This window comes from Puma concolor, chromosome B3 (genome assembly GCF_028749965.1).
Source record: "Puma concolor isolate L17-30 chromosome B3, mPumCon1.1.hap2, whole genome shotgun sequence".
NCBI lineage: Eukaryota > Metazoa > Chordata > Mammalia > Carnivora > Felidae > Puma > Puma concolor.
Window position 1 is genome coordinate 110,078,113 of NC_141672.1, and position 25,782 is coordinate 110,103,894.

The 25,782-nt window shown below is 52.4% G+C and overlaps 1 protein-coding gene across 11 annotated transcripts in view; it reads right to left on the reverse strand.

Moving 5' to 3' along the window:
* The window catches only part of MEGF11 (multiple EGF like domains 11), a 362,425-nt gene that overhangs the window by 231,797 nt on the left and 104,846 nt on the right, over positions 1 to 25,782 (reverse strand). For all 11 annotated transcript variants that reach the window (XR_015252725.1, XM_086710990.1, XM_086710991.1 and 8 more), the window contains exons 2-3: positions 5,190 to 5,295; positions 831 to 932 (exon numbers count right to left, since the gene is read on the reverse strand). Coding sequence is in view for 10 of the 11 variants with exons in the window: in XM_086710987.1 (XP_086567113.1) it covers positions 831 to 932; positions 5,190 to 5,295 (208 nt within the window). In the remaining variant the exon portion in view is untranslated. The remainder of the gene's footprint in view (positions 1 to 830; positions 933 to 5,189; positions 5,296 to 25,782) is intronic.

The following is a 25,782-nucleotide window of genomic DNA, read 5'->3' on the forward strand; positions in this document are numbered from 1 at the left end:
TCACTTTTTTCCATCTTCCCCTGTATTTTTCCCAGTATTTTCACATCCCTGACCTCACTGGACCCTGTGAGTAGGCAGGGCAAGGATCACTGTATGTTTGATGAGTACACTGGGAATCCCAAAATAAAGCAGCTTGCCTGGGGTCATCCAACAAAACGTGTTCTCTTCCTTCCTCTCCTCTCTCCCCCAGCAACATGAGAGAACGGCGTGACCTGCGGGGGGCGCTGCAGACAAGGGAGCAGGAGCCCCGTGCAGTCATTTAGACTGAGTGTCTCCCATGGGCAGCCTGGCCAAGGTGCCGAGGGGGTGCCAAGTCCTATCCTGAGCTCAGTTCTCCAAACCAGATGCCCTGGCATGGGGCTACCCCTGCTCTGAGGTTTCTGTCTTAGGTTGTATTTCCCCTTGAAGCTGACCCTGAGGCAAAGATTCAAGGACAAGGAGTTTATTTGGGAGGTAATGTAAGGAAGCCCTGGGAGGGGAGAGGGAAAAAGAGGGTGGAAAAGGCAGCCAATTCAGGGTATGCTGGGATATGTGTAGAATATGCCTCAAAGTTTTCCCCTCTACCCTCCAGTGAGGGAACCCGGGGATTTATCCACCAACTCCCCATCTCTCGTTGGGTGAGAGACGCCCCCAAGGGCAGGAATTCTCTAGCACTTCTGCCCTACCCTGCCCATAAGCTTCTCTGGCCAGATAGAAGCCCTCAGCAGGGACTCTCAGACGGCAGTGCATTGACTACGGCTGCTACAGGAGACTCTTACTACCTGGCACAAAGCCACACCCTGAGGGCCCAGCACCCCCTCCCCAGCCCACCCCCCGACAGAGGTACTCACCGGTGCCTGGTGCACTTGAACCAGCTGAGGATATCTGTGCACCGCGTGTAGTAGATCTGGTCGAAGGGGTGTGCATAGGACTCCTGGACGGTCACCGCATAGCTGAAAGTCAGGCGGGAGGACGAAGAAGCTATGGTCAGCACTTGAGACGCTGAGCTGGTATGGGGTCTCCTTCCCCAGGGGAGCCGGGCCCACAGCCACGTGTCCAGGGGCTCAAACCTCCCCTCACCCCGCTATCCTCCTCCTGCCCTGCATGCCCTCAGCAGTCAAACCTCCCCGACCCCAGGCTGGATCCAAGGCACATCCCTTATTGCCCTTGGGCCCGGTTCATTTTCTGAAATTCCAGTTCATTTATCAGAGAATGAACGAAGCAGAGTTTAGGTTTATTCTACGTGGCTCTGGAAGGCAGAGCCAACAAGATTCAAAATACTTTGTGTGGATCTTTATGGTTTTCAAAGCGTCTACAGGGAAGCCGATCCTTATAGCAAAGTGGTCCCATTTCACAGCTGAAAAAGACTAAGGCTCAGGGAGAGGCCGGTTGCCCGGGCCACGCAGCTGGTACCGATAACTGCGAATACTCATTAAAGGCCCTGTGTTAAGTGTTTGAGTCCATTTTAATCCTCACAATCTTCTAAGACAGGTGGCACTGCTAGCCTCATTTTACAAACAGGGACAATGAACATCACAGAGACCAAGTGACCTCCCCAAGGTCACTTACCTTCCGCTCTCTTTTGTCTCCGGGATAGCTGGGGGAGCATCAAGGACATGCCCCAGATCCCCTAATCCAAGTAGTACCTCATCCTGCCTGCCTGGCTGTAAACCCGAACAGTGGGTGGAAGTCACAGAGGGGGGCAGATCTCAGCCTGACCCATATGTCTTTCTACCTGCCCACCCCTGCCGGGAGTTGTATGAAAAGGCGGTCGAGCCGGGATGCTGAAGGGAAGATTCATGCTTGCTGTGCAGGCTGGGAGAGGGCCCCAGCTGAGATTTCAGGAATTCATTTTTATGTAGGTTGGTATTCCTCACCGCTTCCCCCCAGACGGCTCACTGACCTGGGCCAGATGGCTAGATCCAGGCTATAAAAGCCCGTCTGCTTTGCCTGAGGAAGCTCTTGGTTTGCTTGCAAGGGGGCTGAGCAGGCCAGCTCCCCGAGTGGGTCCACAGCAGGCTCTCTGATGCCCGAAAGGTCAAAGATCTAAAATTCAGAAAGCGGGGCCAGGAGCAGTCAGCAAGGCCCAGGGACTCAGGGTGCTGGGAAATTCTCTGGCTCTTTGAAGCACTGAGGATATGAGGGTCCCTGCTGAGCCTCTATCAGCCGGCAAGCAGCAATCGGAGACAGAGGCACACATCTGCGCAGACATGGGCCACAAACCCTTTTTCATCTCCAGGCTTGGGGACACGGAGGCAGCTCGGCACCTACCCCTGACCTCCCACGGGCCCCTTCCAACTCTGAAATTCCACGATCCTATGCTCCCACAGGGCTACTGACTACCTCACTTAGGGCAGAAGAATGACTGGATAAGCGTGCGTGGGCTCCGGGTCACCTTCGAACCCTGTCACTCGTTAGCCGCACGTCCTCAGACATGTTATGTAACTCACGGAAGGCTCCGTTTCCTCACCTGTAAATCCATGGCAAATACTGCCAAGGACTTGGCGCAGTTACTGTGAGGACTAAGAAAGGCAACAAGAGTGTCCATCTCTCAGGGTGGTGGGAAGATAAAGTAAGATAACAAGTAAAATTGTCAGCACAAGATAACACACGTAAAATTTTTCATGGGTGCACCGTAAGCGTCCAATAGACGCTGGCCACCATTGCTACACGACTGCAATGGTTCACCTCCTGTGCTACACATTGAGGTATTTCCTCCCTGGCTGTGGCGGGGAGAGGAGGAGCAAGACCACACGAAGAATGGGCACCCCACCTTGGCTACGCACTCGGGGACTCAGGCACCCCTTCCCGTCCCGACACAGACAGTGGGTGCTCAGAGAAGAGGCATCAGCCCGACAGACGGGTGAGGAGAGTATCATGGGGGGAACGGTCCCAGCTCTGCAGGGGGTCCCCTGGGCCGAGTGAGTCTGGCAGTGAGACCTTGAATCAATTCCAAGTCTCCGGGGCGAAGAGTGTGCCCCTGGTTTCATGGCTGGGCGGTTTAACACGCTTGCTTGCCAATATGCTAATGAAGAACCAGATTAATCTTGTAGAACTGGGCTTTACCAGCCAGGGGAGGTCTTTCCGCTGGGTTTTATGGTGGAGGGGCATAATTAACAAGGAGCCCGCCAGAAGCACTAATCCAGCTGAGAAAGTCTCCCTAAGCGGTCTCTGGGGACCAGGGCGTGTTTCTGGAATGATGCAGACTAAATCTGTCCATATGTAGTACGCAGTGGAGCTCAGGTGGACAAGCCAAGAAGAAGAAGGCACCTGGTGTCATGGGGCACTGTCTGCGAGGCCTCCTCCCCCTTAAGGGTTGGAGAAGCACCAGGGGCCCCCAGACCTCACTTTAGCCATAGGGTCTGTCCTTGTCCTCCCATCAAATGATCACCTCTGCTGATAGCCCAATCAGCCTGAAATGCCAGCTCAGTGCAAGCTCAGTTCAGAGTATTTGCCTATTCCCAGTTTATTAATGTCGCGGGGAGGGCGGGGGGGGGGGGCGGTTAGGAAATTAGAGAATTTGGTTTCAGTTTGAACAGATCCACAGTTGGGACTCAGAAGAGGGAAGTGAGGATGGGCCCTGCCATCAGGGAAGGCTCCCTGGAGGAGAGGGCCCAGTTAGAGGAGCTGGGGAAGGCAGAGAAGGGCAGACGGGAGGAGGTATCCTGGAGGTGGGGACATAGCACAGCCATCCTCAGGAAGCAACTATGTCTCAGCCTCGGATCACGTGGATAGTAGGGGGCTGTCGAGGCTGGGATCTGTCAACCAGGGAGGCTAGTGTGCAACTTCACCTGACAGCTCTCTCACCCTCTGGGAAAGAAAGGTTTAAATTCACCAAGACCAGAAGGGCAAGAAGCCTGAGTCACCTCAGAGCCATGTGGAAAGCTTATGAAAAATGCATATCCCTAGGCTCTACCCCAGACCTGTAGAATCAGAGTCTCCGGGGCCAGGACCCAGAACACTCCGTTTTCCATGCCCACCTCCGGTGAGCCCGATGTGCTTTAAAGTCTGTGAGAACCGGTTCCTGCAAAGCCAGGGGCGTCACCAAGAAAAGACAACAATCGACTTTTGCGGTCGCGAAAGCCCTTTCGTGACACTGGTACCCCGATCCTCCAACGTGCCTGTGAGGCCAGGGTAATTATTCTCCCCCACTTGACAGTGGGGAAGCAGCCTCAGGCTGGTTCAGACACTGCCCCAAAGTCCTACAACTGCCAGGTGACAGGATCCAGACTGGAGTGAACCAAGGTCTTCTCGTTACAGACCTTGTGTTCTTCCCACTGCACCTAACAGGTGTCGGTTTGCTCCAGCGGACTCTGTGGGGACCCCCACAGAGCGCCCAGTCACTGCCGCACATGCGCATACTGGCGTAGGGGCACTCCCTCTGCGCCCCCAGACCCTCATCCCTCCAGGGCCTGGGGTGGCCTGGACGGGGGTGCCTTTCCCTGTCGTGGGGCCGGGACATTCACCCTCGCAAGCACGGAGCACGGCCAGCCCCACTCGCCTGTCCTCTACCATCTGCCTCCCCCACCGGGCCCTCATCTTAATTTTATTCATTTGATTTATTAACATCTAAGTGGCAGAGTCGTCCTGGTCAGCGCGGCCAATCAATTCCAGGGTTTAATTCGGTTTTTCCTGATTGGGTCTCCGGTCACTATCTTTCTGCTCACCAAAATCAATACTTTAACCTTGTACTTCAAAGTCAGGCTGTCTGCAGGGCCCTGGCCCATTCCCCACGGACCCAGTACTGCAGCCAGGATGCAGCCAGCTCTTCTGCAGAGGCCCCGGGCCGCTCTTCCCCTGGTCCCCTCCTGCCCACACCAGGCGGGAAGCAGCAGCAACGGCACCTCAGCATCGGAGAATAGCACATCCAGATTGCGGTCACTCACCGCACCCCACCTGCCTGTGGACGGGCACTGAGCCCCGCTGGGCCTCTGGAAAATGGTCAGGGAGGGCCAGTGCGGGGAGGGACCGGAGTTCATTGTCATCTATCACACTGCATCACTAAGTCAACCCCCTCCCACAGCCCTGAGTCCCAGACAGAATCCATACTGCTTTGTCCTGTCTTCCAGCGTCTGTGCTGTGTCCCCAGCTGGACCACAGGCCCACGGTGGGCAGCTTCTGTACCTCCCGACTCCGCTTTTGTCCCAACAGTGCCAAGCCCAGGGTGAGGCCCTCGGGGAGTGCCTGGACATCTGAGATCCACATCTTACCTCTCCCAGTGGCTGCACACGTTGGGGTCCTCGGGGTTCAGGGAGAGGACAGTTTGCAGGAGAGAGAAGACAGTGAGCCCTGTCACCGAGAGTGCCATCCCGGGCCCTGTGGGGGGTTGGGGGAGGGGACAAAGGAAGCAGCGTCATTAATCAGACCGTTTTCCCGGGCATCTGTTTGGCACAGAGACTTCTCACACGAAACAACAAAATAGACTTGCTAAGCAGACTAAGTTTCCCCCCGACGTCATGTAATGAGCATTTGATATTTCACACTCGCGGGCTCTGACTACACAGCAACACTTCACCAGCTCTGAGTAACCGGGGAGTGGGAAGCCTGAGTCAGGGAAAAGTTGAAATTCCAGGCCAGAGCTTCTGAAAGTTTTTTTGGCTCGTGGAACTCCTTTGAGGATCTCCGGAAAGTTCAAGAACTTCTCCCCAGAAAAATGCCCACATGCACAACATTTGGCTGCGATTACCGGGGTGTCCTCAGGCCCCTGAGCCCATCCTCGGACAAAGAACCCCTGATCTTTAAATGCAATGTCCTCCCTCTGCCCGTTCTCCCTCATCTCTGGTATGCTTGGAGCATCCAATTCTCTCCCTACCCCTTCCTGCAAAAAGGAAAGAGAAGAAAGGTGTCTGCTGTGGCCACAGCTGGGAAGCTGAGCTGGGAAAATCCTTCCAGACCACCCAGAAGGCTGGACCTTGCTTCTCTTGCTGCTATGGGGCATCAGTCTCTGACTCCCACACTGACGCACACATCACTCCCACCGAGGGACGAAGGCCTGGTGAGGGGCTTTGAGGAAGCAGCTCATAGAGTTTGATCCAGGCCCCTGAAGTGACAGCCTGTGGCAGGTGTCAAGTGTACCTACACAGATGTCAACCCCCCAGGCTCCTTCCTGCCCTGGCGCTCCAGGACCCCACGACCCTACAGCCTTAGAGAACTGTCCAGGGCTCCCACCTCCGGGGGCGGGGGCGGGGGCGGGGGGGTTGGGGGCAAAGGGGGAGGGAAACTCGCCCCGGGGAGCTGGAATTCATATGTGCTCAAACATCAGCTCTAAAATGAATGAACACCGTGGCTCAGAAAGATAGCACTATTTTTCATGTGTACACAGATGCTATCGTGATTTGCTTAAAAGCTTTACTGAATTCAGAGTAGCTTTTCGTCTCCGTCTGACACACTAAAAAACGCAGTTGCTAATAACTGGGGGCGGGGATGGTATAGAAAATATTTTGACGTTGGAAAGGGGTCCCCAGGCTTGAAATGGTTGAGGATCCAGTCCATTGGCCCTGAGCTCACCAATGAGGAAGTACTCACCCTACTCAGGGACAGACAAGAGTGACAGGGATGTCACACACACCCCCATCTGTACCCAGAGGGAAGCTAAAGAGAGCTCCTGTCTTTCTTCGTGAAAGGTTAAATGCTCTCCTCCCCATCCCCAGTAATTTCCTCACTAAACTCCTTCTTAGCAGCTCCTTCAAAGATAAACAAATTGTCACAAGTTCTGTACAACTGTGGGGGTCCAAATTAATGATTAATGAGGCTTTTCTGTTTGAGATCTGAAAACAATCTGGCTACACGTATTTTGGAAATCAGTTAGGAAAGAGAAAAGCAATTCTGGTGTTCCCACTCAATTTGCAAAGTCCAGGAGTATGCAGGCCACAGCCACTCTTCTCCCCTCCCTATTCACACTCCCCCCCTACATCCTCGGGGCCCCAAGGGGCCTCTCCACAGAGAGCTGGGCACAGCCTGGAGCCCACGCGGCACTGAGGCCGCAGGGCGTTTCAGCCCGTTCCCCTCTGAGAAGAGGAACCACAGCCGATCCCGGAAAGAGTCTGCCCGGACGTGGCATCATGTTTTAGGGAGACTCGTGTAGGAGAAGAATCATCTTCCAGGGCGAGGGGGGCTGATCAGCCATCAGCTAAATTAAATCAAGGAACAAAGGAAGCGACACGGTGCTCCCAAAGGCACAGAGTCAGGATGCCAGCGGCCGAGAATGCCTCGTTCTGGTTCTCTCCACAGCCTTGTCTCATTAATTTGGTCACTCCTGTAATCTACAGCGATCTCCTGAGTGGACCTCCCGACCGCATCTTCAAACTTAGGAAGCTTAGAACATCAAAGGATAAAGCCACCTGGATTAGAAGAGAGTGTTCCTCTGGCCCCTTTGGATCCATGGTGACAGGATAGGAGTGGGGGATGGAGGGAGCTGGATCGTTGCTAGAATTTGGGACATCTTTCCAAATGTTCCTGAAAACCTCGTCCCTGAGTCCGATCTGGGCAGGGCAGTTTAGCTGCCTCCCACCGGATATTGGGGCATAGAGGAGGGGGTGGGGGCGGGAACGGGTGTTTGGATAAGCACCCAGGAAGAGGAGGCAAGGACCCAGGCAGCTCGGCGGCCTCTCTCCTCTGTCCGTGTTGTGGCGTGAAGGCCAGCAGAGCAGGGGGGATTCGCACCCAACCCTTGAACAGCCCTGCCACCAGCATCCACGTGGTCCCCCATCTGAGGCCAAGTCTGCCTCTGTGGAAGTGTGGGAAGGGAGCTGAGAAGGACGGCCAAGGACGGCCAGCCTGAGCATGGAAGGCTCCCCTCAGGTTCCCTCACCCTCACGCTTTCTCCCAGAACCCAGCCCAATCTATAAGATGCAACCTTATCACCCACACTTCCCACCCTGGGCCACACTGGTCTCTCCTGCTCTTTTCTTCGTTCACACTGGCCCCCTTGTCCTCAACGCCCCGACATTGTCAACTTTACACATGCAAGTACCGTCAACTCAAGGTCCAGCTTAGGCCCCAGCCCCTCCTCTCCTTCAAGGCCTGAGCACCTACTGGGTGCCAGGCACGCTACACTCACAGAGCTTAGAGTCTGGGCCATGCGGCCCAGCGCTTACCAAGTCCCATCTCACATGGACAGCTTTTCCAGCCTGTGTTCTTCATGTGTCGCATAACGCCTCAAAGGCGGGGTCAAGTCCTAGGTCAGACCAGTCAGTTCCTCTTGGTAACTGGTTTTAGAAGAAGTATTTCTAGGGGCACCTGGGTGGCTCAGTTGATTGGGCGGCCGACCTCGGCTCAGGTCATGATCTAGCGGTTTGTGGGTTTGAGCCCCACATCGGGCTCTGTACTGACAGCTCGGAGCCTGGAGCCTGCTTCGGATTTTTTATCTCCCTCTCTCTCTGCCCCTCCCCTACTCCTGCTCTGTCCCTCTCTCTCTCTCTCTCTGAGAAGTATTTAAAAAAAAAAAAAAAAAGAGGGAGAAGAAGCTTTCTACTCATGTCAGACACTTCACTTGAGGCAGAGTGAAGAGAAGCCAGAAGGGAGCCACCCCCACATGCGGGCAAACCCCTCGCCATGCACGTTAACGGGGCTTCCCGGGGCTCTCTCTCTCAAGAGGCTAGATCCCAAAGACATATGCTCACAAGATGACTGAAGGAAAATCAATGCTGCCGCAGTGGTTATTAGGCCGACTCCATTCGGAGTGACAGAGGTTAACGTATCGGGCACCATCTGATTTAGGGCATTAATAATTAAATAAGAAAATGCCCCTGGTTTCACTTGGGAGCAAGAGAACATGTAAATAGATCAGCTGGTTCCCTTCCCTCTTGTCCATGCTCCCTGCATATTAAGGAGCAGAGGAAGAGAGTTGAGGTCCCAGCGATGGAGAAATTTCCTCCCTGACTGTGGGGTCTGGCTGCTTCGCACCCAGTGAGCCAAGCAGGAGGCTGCAGGGGAGAGAAGGTGGCTGGGAGATGAGTCTGCACACCTGCCCCCCGCCTGAACTGGTCATCCGCGCCCTCCTGGAACACCACCAGCTGGACCTGGGCTACACCGTGGACACAAAGAGATAGCACGCGTCAGCTGCCATCTCTTTGAGGAGATAAAGCGGCAAGCGGTGAAGTCCCCCTGGGGGGCCCGTGGGGGACTCTGTGGAGCGGCCGGACTTAAGATGGACAGAACACGGAGAGAGGGCGGGGAAGAGAGAGGGCATTTCGGCGGCAGGCACAGCATTAGCAAGCGCACGGGGAGGCAGGAATGTTCCGTGGCGCTGGAGGCAGCAGAGAGATGACGTTGCGGAGCCGTGGGGGCCGTGGGGGCAGCTTTGGGAGGTGTTTCCCAAACCAGGGTTCTGTGGAACACTAGTCCCATGAGCCACTGATAGAAATCTCCCAGAGCTTTCCACGAGTGAGTTAGTTCAGAAAATGCTGCACGCTTATGCCCGCATCTTAACTCTCCCAGTGTATCTCAGGCCCTGAGAAGACCCCGAGTAAAGAGACCTGCTTTTACTTTGTTTGATCCAGTGTTTTCCCTACAACCCCTTCTAGTCAATGCACTAGGAGCAGAGGTCCTCAGAGGTCCATTTGGAAAACTCTGCTCCCCTCCATCAAGGGCAAGTGTGAAGGAAGCCCTGCTCCTATCAGCCTGCATCCTTAGAGTTGGTATTCATTTGTTTATTCTAACACTTGAGGGCCCCCTGTGCCTGGCACGTGGTGTTAAAGGGACCTGCCACTGGGTAACCTAAGACACACTGACATCGTAGCAAAGGACCCCTCCTCCCAGCCAGGCTTATGTTCCAGTCTGGGTCAACCCTGCAGGCTGGGCAGACCTTAGAGACGGCACCATCCTCGGGAGGCCTGCACCTCCTGCCCAGGGTCCGGGCATCGCGGGCGCCCCTAGAGTCCAGCCTGAATCTCTGGCCAGACACCAGCTGCTCACATCAGCCAAGATGCATAAAACTAGGGCAGAGGCCAGACAGACAAACAGATGGCCTCTGCCCCGGGATTGCTATGACCTCACAATCCATCTGTGCAAAAATCCTCCCCCACCTGCTTCGCTTCCACCACCTGCCTAGTCCTCCTGACTGTGCCGAAATCTTGGACATGGAAGCCTGTTCCACGTACCTGGAACCTGCTCTCTGTCCATCCCAGTCTCATCCAGGGAGCCCTTCGTCCCCAGCAAATTTGCAGTGGTGGCGGGGGTGGCGGTGGCTAGGCGCTAGTCTGTGGGTCCTGGGAGGTTTCCACTTGTACAACACTGGGCATCGATCGGTAGTGGCTGCTTGGAATGCAACACTGAGAAACGGGGGTGGAGTGGGAAAGCGTGCCATGATCGATTAGTAATGCCTGTCATAGGCACCGAGTGGGAGAGGGACACACAGGTGCCTCGCACTTGCCCCTGCCCTACACTGCTGATCAGTTATTAGTAGCTTTGGAAATTGCTCTTTTTCTATTTAAGCCATCCAGATGTGGCCGCCACTCTTCCCTCTGGGCCGTAGAACCTACGCATCGTTTTCCCTCCCTTGATTTGATAGCACACTTTTAGGACACCCATCATGAGGCCAGAGGCTGGGGTCTGGCGTGTGCATGTCGTCCTCAGCACCCAGAGCACCTGCCTGCACGTGGAGAGGGCTCAATACCCCTCGTCAACCCATTATTGACTCTTCAGCTAAGCGCATCTCCCAGCCTCTCGGCCAGCCCAAGCCTCAGGGCACATTGCTTGTGTCTGGCCTGACAGAGGCCACCAAAGATCTGTCCCAATGGCAGGTCATATACGGCACGGGGCATTCCACACTGCGTTAACAGTGCACCGCGGAGACATCAATCTGTTGGCAGTGGATACAGGGAGCACGGTGACATCCTGAGAGTGATTCAAAGCCTCCCGCCTGGGCCACCCCACCAGCGCGGGGGTACATCTGCTCCAGGGACCAGCACAAGGCGGGCATTGAAGCCTCCTCAATAGCTCAGGCTGCAACTTGGGACTGACGTATTCCGAGCGCCTCATGAAAAGGCGCTTTCAGACTCGGGAAGCAGCAGAAGCAACCCCCGAACTGGAACTGATAAAGCAAACGCCTCACATCCCTCCCAGCATGTGGGTATAGAAAGAGAGATTTCTATCTTCTATTTATAGAACACACACACACACATACACATAAATACACACGCTTCTCTCTCTCTTTTTTTTTTCCCTGAATAAAACAAAACAAAAAGCCAAGTTTGCACTCAGAGGGGCAAATACCAAGGTTATCATCCTGTCTGGCAGGCCTTCCCCCTCATCTGCCCACGGATCTCCGAGCTGGTTCCCAGTCCCCAGGCCCCTCTCTATTTACTGGCCTTGCTGGGGTCTGATTAATGTGAGATGAAAAGCAGAGCTGAGGTCCGCCCGTAATTAAGAGGCTTCACCCTTTGCCTTGATGAGGCCTCCTGCCCTCCAGCAATCCCACCAGGGGCCGGGTTTACGCCCGAAGGCTTTCTAATCTCTCTGCACTTAAAAAGAAAAAAAGTTTTCAAAATAAATCCACAGCTCTTAATCTCCAAAAGAGTGATTCCCTGACAGTTAGGAGTGCAGCAGAAATTCCCAGTGCCAACACGGAGACCCTGCCAGGTGCCTGCCCACTGGGATAAATCAGAGAGGATTGCAAAGACATGGTAAACGTCCTCTTTGGAGTATGGGCTCAACCGCCCCGATAAATTCTACTTTCTCCTTGCCCAGGAAGCCTCAGGCTGCAAATCCTGAAAATGGCACCACGGAGGCCTACCATTCATCAGGGTCAAAAAGACGGTCCTGTCCCCTGCGCCCTTAAGCCCTATAGACCAAGCGGCCGTGGCATCAGCCAGGCTCGGAGAGAAATCACAGCATATCCCCAGGGAGGGGGAAGTGGGGGGGGGGGTGCGCAAACTGCCGAGCTGATAAAGCACCCCCCCTTCCTCCCCCACTGGGTGCAGCCTCTGTGTTCTGGGCCCTCAATCCTTCCATTCCCAAACAGGCAGCAGAGGCTCCCCCAGCCTCCAGCCCCTCCAAAGATGAAGGGAGAAAACTTATCTGTGTTCTTAGGCCATTCCATTTCTCACAAAGCCATTATCTCCATCTTTCCATTTCTCTGTAAATCAGGGAGCACTCAGCTGGCTTGGCCAGCCCCGAGGCCGCCTGCCCCTCCCAGCCCACCCTCCCCAGGCCTGCTCTGCTTCTCTCCCCCAACCCCTCCCAGGGCCACAGGGTTCTTGGAACCGTGCGAGTCCCACGTGCCCTGGCTTGAAATCATGGCTCCGTCCACACAATCCCCAAAGATAAATCAGTCCCTCAGGGCCATACAGCCCCAAGGAGACTATCCCATTCCTTGCCCACTCTGAAAACACATTTCTCGGACTACAGGATGCAAGCACAGGTGTCTGGATAGGAAGGCGCACTAGGGGACAGGGCCCTGGAGAATCACCGCCATTGGAAAATCAAGGGTCCCACGTAGGCTGAGGTGAGGATGACTGACTAAACAACAAGCCACACGGTATTAGAACAGGCACCGAGACCTGGGAGCTTCAACTGTCCAACGCCTCGTCCCCCAGGAGGGGGAACTGTCACCGGGTGGCTGGTTCAAGGTCACATGACACACGGGGGCAGAGCTCACGTGAAAGGGATAGCGAAGCCAGACTGACGTTGTTCGAATCCTGACTCCACGTCACTGGCTGTGCAACCTGGATGAAATCATTCACCTGCCTTAGGGCTGAGTGTTTTACAGGGACCACATCAGGCACCGTCAACTTCACGGCGCTGTTAGGATATGAATGAGTCAGCAGGTAAAGCATTTGGCCCCGTATCTGGCACATGGAAGGTACCCAAAAAAATACTTGTTTCCTCCCAACCCATATTCCCCCACCTCAAAGATCCATCCAACTCTAGAATTCTGACTTCTAGAATTTCTAAGGAGCTGGAGAGAGAAAAAAAAAAAAAAAAAAGACACTGATCGAAAAACCCTCGGTGGAAAATCTAGGCTTGGCTGTATGTATTTGGTGACTACTGGGTCCGTCTTTGCTGTTCAATTGTCAAGACGGATCTCATCTTTCAACTACCGAGCACACGTTTATTGAACACTTGCCAGTCACTGTGGACACAAAGATGACTCAGGTAGGCCCCTGCCCCAAGACCACCAAATACTTGCTGGAGGGTGTGTGGGAACGGCTGTGACAGGGCCGTGGACCCAGGATGTGGCTTAATTCAAAGCATTGAAGCCTTTCCCTGGCAGGAAGCCTCAGGCAAGTATGATGGGATATCAGAGACCTTTGCGGGGATCAATGCGTAACGACCCCGCAGGTGCCTCCCACGTTGAATCTGGCCCATCTCTATTCCCACTGCCTCTGAAGCCACTCTTGATTAGCACTGCCCGCTCTGGAGAGAGAACAGCCCAACCCCCCCGCCAGGATGCAAGGCAACCCCTTCTCCTTGGGTCTTCCCTCCTGAAAGCCAGCTCTGCTCAGGAGCAACTCAGCTTTCCACAGGCCCCGTTCCCCGCACAGCAACCCCCCCCCCACCCCGCACCTGCCTGCTAAGGTCACTGACTTGCTGTGTGACCCAAGAAAGCTTGCTTTCCCTCCCTGAGCTTCATTCTCTGCTTGTCCCGAAGGCTGAGGTCAGATTGCATCATCTCCTGGACCCTTTGAGCTCTACAAGTTCACCTATAGTGTGTCTCCCTTTCCTGCCCTTCCTCTCCTCACATTGTTCTCTCTCTTACCCGACTCCCAACCCGGGGTTTGCCCCATCTCCCCACAGCAAGGGGAGAGACAGAGGAGGTAGGAGAACTGGAGTCTGATCCTGCGAGCCTCCTTTTCCTCTTTGACTACGTGGGCAGGATGAGAGAACAACAGACTCTCAGGAGGATTAAACTGCAGTCCAGTACTGGGAACGCAGGGCTCGGCAGCATTGTGATGGTTGTGCGCCTTAGTCCCTGCCTCCTCCCTGCTCAATCCTCAGCACCCTTCTAATTAAAGACTGCCCTCTTGTCTTGTGCTCTCTTCCCACCCAGCACCCATATCAGGCACATTCCGCCCCCTCACATAATGGGGGCCACCTCTCCCCAGGCAGGAGCTAAACAGGAGGGCCTGGCTGTCAGCCCGCAGACACAGGCATCAGCCTAGGATACTCCATGTTTCCTTCTGGAACCTTCCACATGAACCTAGGCCAGAAGATTCTGAAGCCAGATACCTACTGTCCCAAAGCCCGACGATGCTCATGCTTGTGTACTCGTAGTGGAAACATGCATCAGTGGGTTCTGGAAAGCAACTGGGCAATGTCTAACATGTTTTCATGTATGTCTATAACGCAGCACAAATTAAATTGCAGAAGTATCTGCAATTTTTTTTGTTTTGTAGAAATTGACCAGGGCCAAGGATAGGTTCAAGAATGTTTCCTGCAGTATCTCTTAATAAAGAGATGTTTGTTGTAGCATTAAAACAACCTAAATGTCGGGGCGCCTGGGTGGCGCAGTCGGTTAAGCGTCCGACTTCAGCCAGGTCACGATCTCGCGGTCCGGGAGTTCGAGCCCCGCGTCAGGCTCTGGGCTGATCGCTCGGAGCCTGGAGCCTGTTTCCGATTCTGTGTCTCCCTCTCTCTCTGCCCCTCCCCCGTTCATGCTCTGTCTCTCTCTGTCCCCAAAATAAATAAACGTTGAAAAAAAAAATTAAAAAAAAAAAAAAACAACCTAAATGTCTAAATCAGTAGGGCCCTTGCTAAATAAATTCCACCATGTCTACATAACAAAATATTATGCCAACATTAAAAATATTGATGGGTGGAAAAAATATGGAAGCCTATATCCACTAGAGCATTAATAGTGATCATCTTTCATGGGAGCTGGAAACGGTATCATAGGACTTGTGCTTCTAAGTCAACATTTTTATTGTTATATTAGTGTTTCCTACAATAAACATCAGTATCACTATAATCAGAAAGGCAAAGATATTTTAAGATAATGTACATAGGTTCAGCAACATGGAAAAATAACTCTGATGTATTATCATATGAAAAACACAGGTTACAAAACAGCATAAACATTATGATCACACTTCTATAAAATGTGGTGTGCGTGTGTGTGGTGTTGAGAGCAAGCAAGACAGAAAGATGTCCAGAAGGATATTTATTTTACTTTAATTTTTTTAATGTTTGTTTATTTTTGAGAGAGAGAGAGAGAGAGAGAGAGAGAGAGAGAGTACAAGTACATGAGTGGGGAAGGGGCAGAGAGAGAGGGAGACACAGAATCCGAAGCAGGCTCCAGGCTCTGAGCCATCAGCCCAGAGCCCGACGCGGGGCTCGAACCCACGGACCGCGAGATCGTGACCTGAGCCGAAGTCGGACACTTAGCCAACTGAGCCACTCAGGTGCCCCAGAAGGATATTTAAAATGTTAACAAAAATCTCTAGATGACAATATTTTAGGTGACTTACTTTCTTCTTTATATTTTTTTGTATATTTACATTTTCTGTGATGAGCTGGCTTCAATTTTAAAATTTGAAAAACCACAATAAAGCCATCTTCGTTTGGGAAACAAAGAACCCAGGGCCCTTTGGACAGTGCCCTCAACAAGCCTACCTTCCTCCAGGTCCAGATTCTTCTCTGCTGCTCCTTGGGGGTACCTTTTCCCAAAGAACAGGGATTCATCAGCCCTGAGCCTGCTACCCCTAGGGACACAGGCCACTTTATAGGGCTCCCCAGGCAGCCCTCGGAACCATCAAGCTGGGGCAAAATTGCCATTACAATTGTATGGCATGTGTCCATGCTGTGATTGTATCTGTGATGTGATTAAAAACATTATGCCATCTCAAAGACCCAAAATGATCTTACGACACAGAAAAATGGATGGATAATGTACGAATCTGTCAGCTCTAGCCAGTATAATAAATGAATCAGGTATTCATATTTTAAAAGAAATTTATTGCAGTCCTTTGTTCATGACACTGATGAATTCTGGCTCACAGCCTCGTCAGGTCAGCCTGGGGCACTTCACCCCACTCCGGGGCCCACTCAGTCCTCCGCACCCACACAGGCTTGCTCCTCCAAAGGTAACAAGAACCCGGAGCCCTGGGATCTCAGTCCCTGGGTCCAAATCTCACAGCATCTCTTACCAATTGTGTGACCTTCAGTGGGTCATTCAACCTCTGGGAGTCCCGCTTCCTCCTCTGTACAGGGGGAATAGTAAGAAAACCTACCCGCAGGGTTGTGAGAAACCAAAGAGATTAGGGTTACAAGAAGGGCTGTAAACAGTAAAACACTGGGTAAAATATGGTCACTACCCTCTTGCTGGGGCCTTGCGGGGGGGGGGGGGGGGGATGCAGCAAAATAGTCCTGGGGAGGAGGGGAGGCGTGCACAGAGACAGAATGAGTTTATTCGGATCCTGAGACCAAGAACTGCCTTCTTGGGGGTGAAGCAAGTTTGCCACAAGGGAGAGCAAAGGACCGAAGATGAATTTCAATAAGGCTGCAGCTTGGCCCAGCCCAGGCCCTGCTGACCCACAGCCTAAGCTAGAGACGATTCCAAGTCTGGAACCAGAGGCCAATTTGGCTGTGCTTCCGGCTTATGCTGCGTCTGACAATCCTCTCCACAGCCGCATGCGTGCGTGAAAAACTACAGTTCCTCCGAACTCCAGTTTCCTGGAGGAACAAGACGTTCACGCACCTTCCAGAACTTCAGCACCCCGTGCTCCCTCCGCAGGAAAGGAACCACTAAAACAGACGGGCGGCACATAGAAAACCTGTCCCTCTTCTTCCAGGTTCAATCTGCAGAGTAGCACACAGCTCCCAGATTCATTGTGTTCCTGGCCTGATTAACCGTTGTTTATTTCAGTATTTTCCAGGAAATTGTTCATTAAGGATAAAAGCACCTGCTTACTGTAAGAGAGCATTACACAAAGGCTCTGGCACGGGGGCCTGGGAAGAACATTAATTAATGAAGTAAAACTGAACAAACACGCTATAAATTAAAGGTCTAAAAAAGAAATGTCTGGCATTTAGTGGCTTACGATGGAAGGCTGAAATGAAACATCATATTTTTAGACCACAGTGGTGTGGGGGGAAAAATGGGAGGGGAAAAAATTACAAAAGGTGGCAGAGGTAACGATCTATTTCTAGAGCAACGAAAGCCTGGGCTTCCATTAAGAGAATTATAAATCAATTCTGTTTTGTCTGGGGGCATATACGCGCCGTGTGTGCTAAATTAAAAAGCTTAACATGTCAGAGCGGTTCCTCCTGAACACTCCATGGAACGATGCCGACTGAGGCACCGAGGTGTGAGAGAGGCATGGCAGGTCGTGAGGAGGAAGGAAGGAGGATTGGAGCTGTGTCGCCGATTTAGGCCCGGCTGGGCACGGGCAACCCTGAGCACCCTGAGCAACCCTGGGCAACCCTGAGCACCAGTGTCCAAGAGAAAATGTAGCCAAACCCCCATTAGGTGAAACCTTCAGTTAACCAGGACGCCACCATGCAGCTGGTGGCACCCAATGGCGCCTGTCAGGCTGGGTTCTCATCAGTCCATTTCTACCCCAGAGCAGCGGTTTCTGCCCCACAAATGAGCAGGGCTCACCCCACTCTGGGCCTTCCTGAAAAACGGTTTCCAGGGCTGGTAACCTATTCGCTTCCTTTCCCTCACTTCATACCTACTCCTGAACAATGACAACGTCTTTAGGAATGATGATCCTGAAATCACGCAAAATCCCGATCAATCCAAAGAGATTTGTTCCCACTTGGTATAATCCACTTCCCAAGGCCAGAAGGGGACAGGGCACGTTGCAAAAGGATTTGGGTGGCAGGCGCTGGGAGCAGCATAAAGGCCTTCTCTGTCTCACTTCCAACTCCACAGGACATTGAGAAATATGAACAACCCATTCCTCAAGGCAAAATGGGAGAGGGGACAGGTTTCCCCTCTGGCCCCGGCTTCTCCGGATTGCGGGCCCAGCCTGCGAGGCGCTCCCCTCCAGTGTGCTGAATCGCCAATACGCAGGAAACAGGAAGCTTGTGCCAAGTCTCCACTATGCTTCCGATTCTGTGGTATGTCCACAAATCTCTAAATTGGCCACCGCACATACAGGGACTCAATGGTGTAGGAAGAACGCGGGGCAGGCCAGAAGCCTGATGATCATGGTAGGCCTCTGACGCAGGACGCATGTTTGGCCAAGAGAGGGAGAAAAGAGAAAAGCAAGTGGGGTGGGTGGGAGTTGGGTCTGTGGGCCCGGGCCCGACAGCATGAGCTCAAGTGAGCACTATATGCTAATGCCATGTTCGGTGCCTGGAGAGCACTGACTAAGAACACTCTGTTAATATCCCTTATTGGATGAGAATTTGGAGGTAGATGGAGTCAAACAGTGAACCAGGGAGCAGCTAACTGAGCACCAGAGGAAAGCAGGAATGAAAGTTTCTGGAGAGCCCGCCTTGTGCCCGGTACCTGGCCGATCCCATTCAGCCTTCGCAGTGGCTCCGTGAAGCAGGTGTCGTGGTCTCCATTTGCAGAGGCTCACAGTGCAGAAGTGGATGAACTAGATCTGAACTCAGGACCACCTGCTCGTCCATCACTATGCTTCCAAGTATGGCTTTGCTCTTCAGACTCAGAGCCTGTGTGTGTGTGTGTGTGTGTGTGTGTGTGTGTGTACACATATATGCATGTGTCCCAGGTATGATGTGCTGGGAGAGGGATGGGCCATCTCTGGATCAGAGCCTCCTCCGAGATCACTAAATTTGAGCAGAGGAAGGGACAGCACTACATTATGGTGAGAGAAGGAATGGCCTGGGCTACCTGTGTGACCTTGGGCAAGTCTCCTGCCTCGTTGATGCTTATTCGCTGCGAGGAAGGCTTTATTGGCCAGAGTTCCTCATCTGAACCGCCGAGCCCAGAAAAGGATTCCAGTGACTATTTCTCAGCTTTTCCAAGGATGGGACATAACAGGTACCATTCTAGATGCATAGGATCCATTACAAGACAGAGGACGTCATAGGGTGTTACGGCTGAATTCTTTCTGGAACCTAACTGAGAAAGTTCTAGATGGTCTTTAAGGTTCCTATGGCTCTGACATCAGGAGATGGGTGGGGAGGCTGTGTGCCTCCATTATAGGAACCCTGCAGGGTGATGTTCCTGAGCACAACCAAGGGTGCAGATGAGGAAGCCAGACCCCCTGGACCAGATTATCTTGCTTTACAATATCCTGTGTGTAGTGTTTCCCCTGTGTCATCCCTTAGTCTAACTACCTTCTTTAAATGCACCAATCTTGCCTCAGCTGCACTTTGAGAACTCAAGGAAGAGGTTGGGGACAGCTCGCTCTCTTCCCTTAGGGCCAGTTTGGGTGCACGGGGCAGCTACAACTGGCAAGACATCAGAATGGGATCCACAATGGAGCACAAGACGCTCCCCAGCCCTCGGAGGATACGATGCAGAGTTTATTCGATTACAGAAGGGGCCAGTTCCCCGGGCAAGGCAGGGCAGTGCTTTGTGCCCCAGGAATGAGAGGTGCCCACCCGGGAAATACTCTAATAACCTTGAAAAGTGAGAACACGGTTAGCCCTTCTTCACACTCAGCTCTGCCTGTGGCGCCCCCAGGCGCTGGGAAGCATCCCACAGGCAGCTGGGAAGGGGCAGCGCCCTGTGGAGTTCAGCAGCCATCTCAGCAGGCCTCTCAAGAAACTTTGGGCTCAGCAGTAGCCACGGCAACATCTTTGCATCAAAAAGGACCTATCTAGACAGAACAGACGCAGGCCAGACTCTGGATCACTCCGCAAAGTGGAGCTGAGGATAAAATCACCCCGAGGGAAGAAGGCAGAGGAGACATTTATTTCAAACCAATTTCACCCACTGCGGAGCAATCGCTAAAGCCAAATGCTAGAGCTGTGCGTATATGTGTCGCGGCGTATGACTGTGGGAAAAGCAAGGAAGCCAGCACTGCGGCCAGCCTAGTACAGCTGTGAGAAGACAGAATCTGCTGACGAGGTGTCCGTGGGCTCTGAAGATGGCCTGAGCCGAGCACCCAGCCAAGGGCCCGATCAAACAGGCCAGAGACAAAGAAACCCAGAACCAGGTCTCTCCCTACGTCTGGCAAAATTGCTGTGTGACCCTGAATGAGTCACTGTGCCCCTTTGGGCAATGTCCTGATAGGGAGGAGCTAGAATCACTTCTCAAGTACGTGGTCGCTTCCTGAGGAGAGGACCTGGGCTTAAAGGCCTGAGTTTGAGCTTTCTAGTGTCACCTACCAGCTATGGGACCACGGAAAGACCCTTAACAGCTTCTCTGGACCTCGGTTTCCCCGTTTATGAAGGGAGGCTGAGTGACAGTTCTGTTGTTTTAGAGCCAAACTTGGACTCTCACTAAGGTCCCTTATTGCTCTACAAGTTTCCACAGTGACTCTCTGCGGCAAGAGATGACGGGGAAGAGGGGTTCCCTCCTGTGCTCTCAGCCACTGGCCCAGGGCCAGTGTCACTAAACGTTTGATAACTAGCCAATGACTGGATCAACGAATCAACGAACAGGTCTCTTTCTGCGTGAGAAAACAGAGGCCAAAAGAAAAGAGACTTGCCCAAGGCCCCACAGCGAATGGCAGAGCTGACCTCAAACACAGGTCTTCGGACCCCAGATCTGGTGCTCCTCTCGCTCCACCGTGCCCTGGGAAAGAGAAGGGCAGCCCCTTGAGCAGAGCTCCTTGGGGGTGGGCAAGGCCCAGGTAGCCTGGGGACAAGCATACGGTGAGATTCCCCCCGAGGCATGTTGGATTCTGGGTACCTCGAATCTACCAGCCCCTCAGTCAACTTCAGCGTCTGCTGACTTTCCAGCCCATTCAAACCCGTGTCCGTGGGTGCAGAGAGAAGGATGGTCAGTGGCCAGCCAGGATCTCTCCCTGCCACCTCCTTCAGCCTTCCCTGCAGGTACTTCGTTTTCTCCTCCAGCGATGGGGCACAGAGGAGGCAATGAACTAGAGAGGCAGAGTGGGGGGCTACAGGAAAGCTTTCCTCCCTGCCCTGCTTTCCCCGGGGCTCTCAGAAATTATTTCCACCTGCCCTCCCTCCCCAGGACTCAGGAGACAGTTTCTGTAGCGCCACCTGATCTTAAAAATCTTCACCTTCCTGTGGGTGTTTTACAAAGCACGTCCTCATCTACTGTCTCCTTTGCTCCTAGAAGAGCCTTTAAAGATGAGGACCCGGAGATGGGACTTGGGGTCATGGGTGGTGAGGAGAGGCCCAAAGGTTCAGGAGCAGAGCGGAGCACAGAGACAGCAAGCTGACATTTGTCCAGAAGTGACAAGCTCACCCTTTCCTCTGATGTTTCCTCTGTCCTTGAGAAACCACAAAGGCAGAAATCGGGGTTGCCCCCATCACAGAGCTCAGGGTAGGGGCTGAGGCTCCCCTGGTGGGGGACTGGTGGGGGGGTTCACTCCTTCCAGGAGGGACATCTAGCACCCCTCTTCCAAAACATGCACACATTAAGCAGTGGTACCCACCCTGGCTACATGTTAGAATCACCTAGGGGCATTTTATTTTATTTTATTTTATTTTATTTTATTTTATTTTATTTTATTTTATTTTATTTTATTTTATTATTATTATTTTTTTCAATATATGAAATTTATTGTCAGATTGGTTTCCATACAACACCCAGTGCTCATCCTAGGGGCATTTTAAACATCCAAGCTTGGGACCTCACTCCAAGCCAATCAGAACCAAATTTGTGTGGCAGGAGCTTGGACATCAATATATATTTTTTTTTTTTTTGTAAGCTCTTCAGATGCTTCAGATGATTCTAGTGAGCTGTCAGGGTTGAGAACCACCCACTAGGGCCCTCTGAGGGCAGAGGCTGAGGCCCTCGTCATGACTAAAGCCTACCAGGGCACCTGGGTGGTTCAGTGGGTTGATGATCTGACTCTTGATTTCGGCTCAGGTCATGATGCCAGGGTCGTGGGATAGAACACTTGAGCTCAAGTGTGCAACCTGCTTGAGGGCACAGGCATCTAACTTGGGTACCTCCTTCCGGCAGGCACTGTGGTTCCACCTGGACTCACGGGGCACCCCCTCCCTATCGAAGTGTCTTTGGGAGGCAGAAGCAAGGGGTCTGCTGAGCCACTAGTGAAGTTGCCTGTCATGTTCAAGAAGCCAGTCAGGCCCAGGTGAAAGAAAAGAGCAAAACTGCTGTAACGGAAATGCCCAGCAACCCCTCCCTTAGTGCACCTATATGGCAACAGACACAGGGCAGAGGGGCTCGTGGCTCACCCACCCACCCCCAGGGCTGGCATGAGTGCCCTGGGCACCAACCAACCTCATGCGAGCCCAATCATAGATGGTCAATGAACAGGCCTTTACCGGCACCCCCACAGGCCGACCCCATTTGTGGAACAACGCTGCCGTCCTTCTCTCCACCCATCTCTCTACTCCAGGCTCCTCTGACGTGCCAGGCACCAAGACTACAGCAACGAACAAAGTAGACCCCCTCTCTCCCCACAGAGCATAGCCACGTGGCAGATGCCACAGTCCCCACTGTACAGGCTCAAAGAAGAATGATGGCCAGCCTGTCACTGGGCAGACTAAGCCAACCCAGGCCCTCCGGTATGGTGAGCCCCACTGCACAACCACCCAAGTCCCTTTTCCTGATCCCACAGTGAAAAGCAGCAGGAATCCTCCTGCATGGATGGGAGAGCGGCACTCACTTGGGGGAGGCTGGAGCCAAGTACGGTCCCTGCGCCCTGAGGTTCCCCCCCCCCCCCCCCCCGCCCCTGCATCCGCCTGTGTCTTGCCCTTCCCCCCACTCCCTCCTCTAATGAAAACTCTGAGAGCCGGAATGAAATTCACCTTAATAAGTGCTCGTTAGAAATATGCTAATGGGGAGGAAGCTGATATCATATGCCCTGAAACCCCAAAGGGAGAGGGAGATGAAAAATTCAATATTGAGTTTTGTCTCATTTCAAAGCCACTTTCGAAGCGGCCATAAATCTTCTGTGTGATGTGACATAACAGGGAGCTGCCAGCGGCTCGGGCGCTAATAATTAGCAGTTGCCAGGTGCTGGATGCGTTTGACTTTTCAGTCCTCTCTACGGGAAAAGAAAGGGAAGGTGCAAACCAGGGCCAAAGCGTGGGCCGACCCATCCACACAGGCTGCCCACCCGAGGGCCCTGGCTGGGGCGGAGCTCGTGGCTGAGCGAGGCCGCGGAACGCGCCAGAAGAGGGAGGCTTGGGAATACGCAAGGGCCATCTTAAACCCCAGCCTAGGTGGGGTCAAATTCCACCAGGTGTGTGGCTCTGGGACAAGTCCCTAATGAGATCAAGCCTCGATTTTTATCTATGAGATTAGTAAGAGCGCATATCCCACGCTGGGTCCCTGGGAGGATCACATGTGGCATGGGTATTAACTGGCTTACGGTGGAGTTTGGTAAAAAACGCACTCTGGAGTCAGCCGGTCTGAATCCCGAACCAGTTCTGGTAACACTAGCTGAGTGACTTTGGACAAACGACTTAATCTCACCGAGGCTGTTTCCTCATCTGCAAATGGAGACGGTAATTGTATCCATTGTGAAAACTAAATGAAGTAATTATACACAGTATCTGATACCCTGTAAAAACTCAACAAACACAGCTGCTGTCACTGTTGGGGTCCCGTAAAGAGTAGCTACTGTCTACACTGCTGTCTCCTTCAGTTCCCCCGTACCCCTCTAACTGCCGGTGATTTAAAAAATAAGAAACAACAACACACAAAAAACCTAAGGGTTGTCTCTTATCCCTTTTTTTTTTTTTTTTTTTCTAATTTGCTGAGTAACTTTGGGAAACTGACTGGACCTCTCTGATCTGATCTAGTCCACAAAGTGAGGGGGATGATTCCTGCTCTGATCTATCTGTAGAGTGGTTGTAAAGACCGAGAAGATCATGCTAGTGAAAGTGCTTTGAAAGGTATAATAAACGACACAGGTGCAGGGAATTATCAATTATTGGCCTCCAAGGGGAAGGTTGTTCTAAATGCCCTCCCCTCCCCAGGCAGCAAAGGACAGTCTTTCTCAAGACCTCAGAGGAAAAGTCTACATTTCTTATAGACAACAGCAACCGCAAATTATAGCTTTTAATTCCTACAGATGTCTAACTGAAGTTCCTCCTTCTGGCTGTTGAGAAATGCATGTCTTCTTGCTCTGCCCTCAGGAGAGAAAGTGACAAGCCAGTGGTCACCATTTCGATGGGAGTTCCTCACAGTCTAGAACAATTTGTTTTTAATTTCCAATAATTAATTTCTAATGGCCATGCTGTGCATGGCCCCAAGGGGCGCATGCCAAGTGTGACTCGTCACTGCCACCTGCCACACTGGTCTCCCCCCATCCAATGAGAGGGATCTACTGACTGTATCAAAGTCAAGTCGCTCTCAAGTTGCTTTCTCTTAATATCTGTACTCATCTGCCTGGAGACCCAACAGTTTCTGCGCTGGCCTCGGTCCACGGAGCACGCTTTGAATAGCTGGAAGGCAGTGCGAGCAGAGGAAGCAGACAGTTCTCTGCCCTGATCCTGTTTTGTTTACACAGATCAGCACCTTCTCAAGGAATTTCATGTTTTCCTCTCACCCTCTTGCCACTTCCTCTGCCTTTGCTTTCTAGAACTACTTCCTAACGGTTCCCATGATGCTCCTGCCTAAGAACTCACAGTAAAGTCCTGCTCCTGAAGCCATTTTTCCAAGGCAGGCACCATGTGGAAACTCTTACTGACCCGGGACTGGGGATGGACAGTGGCTGGGTCAGAGCTGCAAGGTCCCAGGATTGTCCCCTAAGCCTCTTCCACTGCCAATGAGACCCAAAAGGGAACCTCAGTCATCTCATCTGGTCCAAAGTCCCAGCCTAACTTTGTCCTCCCCAAGCCCCTGCCTCCGTGACCTAGGCTCTAAGAATCTGCCTTCTCCCAAGGCGCCTGGGTGGCTCAGTTGGTTGGGCGTCCGACTTCGGCACAGGTCATGGTCTCACGGTCTGTGAGTTCGAGCCCCACGTCAGGCTCTGTGCTGACAGCTCAGAGCCTGGAGCCTGCTTCAGATTCTGTGTCTCCCTGTCTCTCTGACCCTCCCCCATTCATGCTCTATCTCTCTCTGTCTCAAAAATAAATAAAACATTAAAAAAATTAAAAAATAATAATAATAAATAAACATTAAAAAAAAAAAACACTTAAAAACAAATCTAGTTTCTTCCCTGGTCCCTGCTCCAAAATTCTGACTTATTGCCCTTCTCCAACTGGTACATTACATGATGGCCCAGCCCAGGGTTCTTGCCAGCCTCCTCCCAAGGACCGAAGCCTCATGCTTCATCAATCATTCACACAACACAGAAGCACCTAGAAGGTGCCAGACATTAGGCAAGGACCTGGATACATAACATGTCAAGTCAAATGCTAATGGGAGAGAGAACAACTTGTAACTACAAAGTTCCAATACCTGTGAGACTCCAAAGACCCAGACTTGGGCCATTGTCAAGGGATCTGAGGAGGGACACCGGCCAGAAGAAGGGGCATATATGTGGAGACCTGAAGGAGGCCAAGGAGTCAGCCAGGTAGGGCAGGAGTGCTCCGGACAGACGGAGAAAGAGGAAGTTCATTTGAGGAAGTAAAACTGGCTCGTTCTGGCTGGAGCAGAGTTTCAGAAGGGTCAGCCCCAGAACATTTCGTCCCAAGATAAATGGGCAACCACTGGAAGGTTTTAAGTGAGTGATCTATTTGGCCAGGGTTGTATTTTCAAAGGATCCTTTTCTGATTAAAAACAAAAAAAAAAGTAGAAGAAAAGTGAATGCTCATTAATAGGGACATAACATTTTTTAAATGACAGATAGATATCTACACCATGGAATATTTGGCAGCCATTAAAAG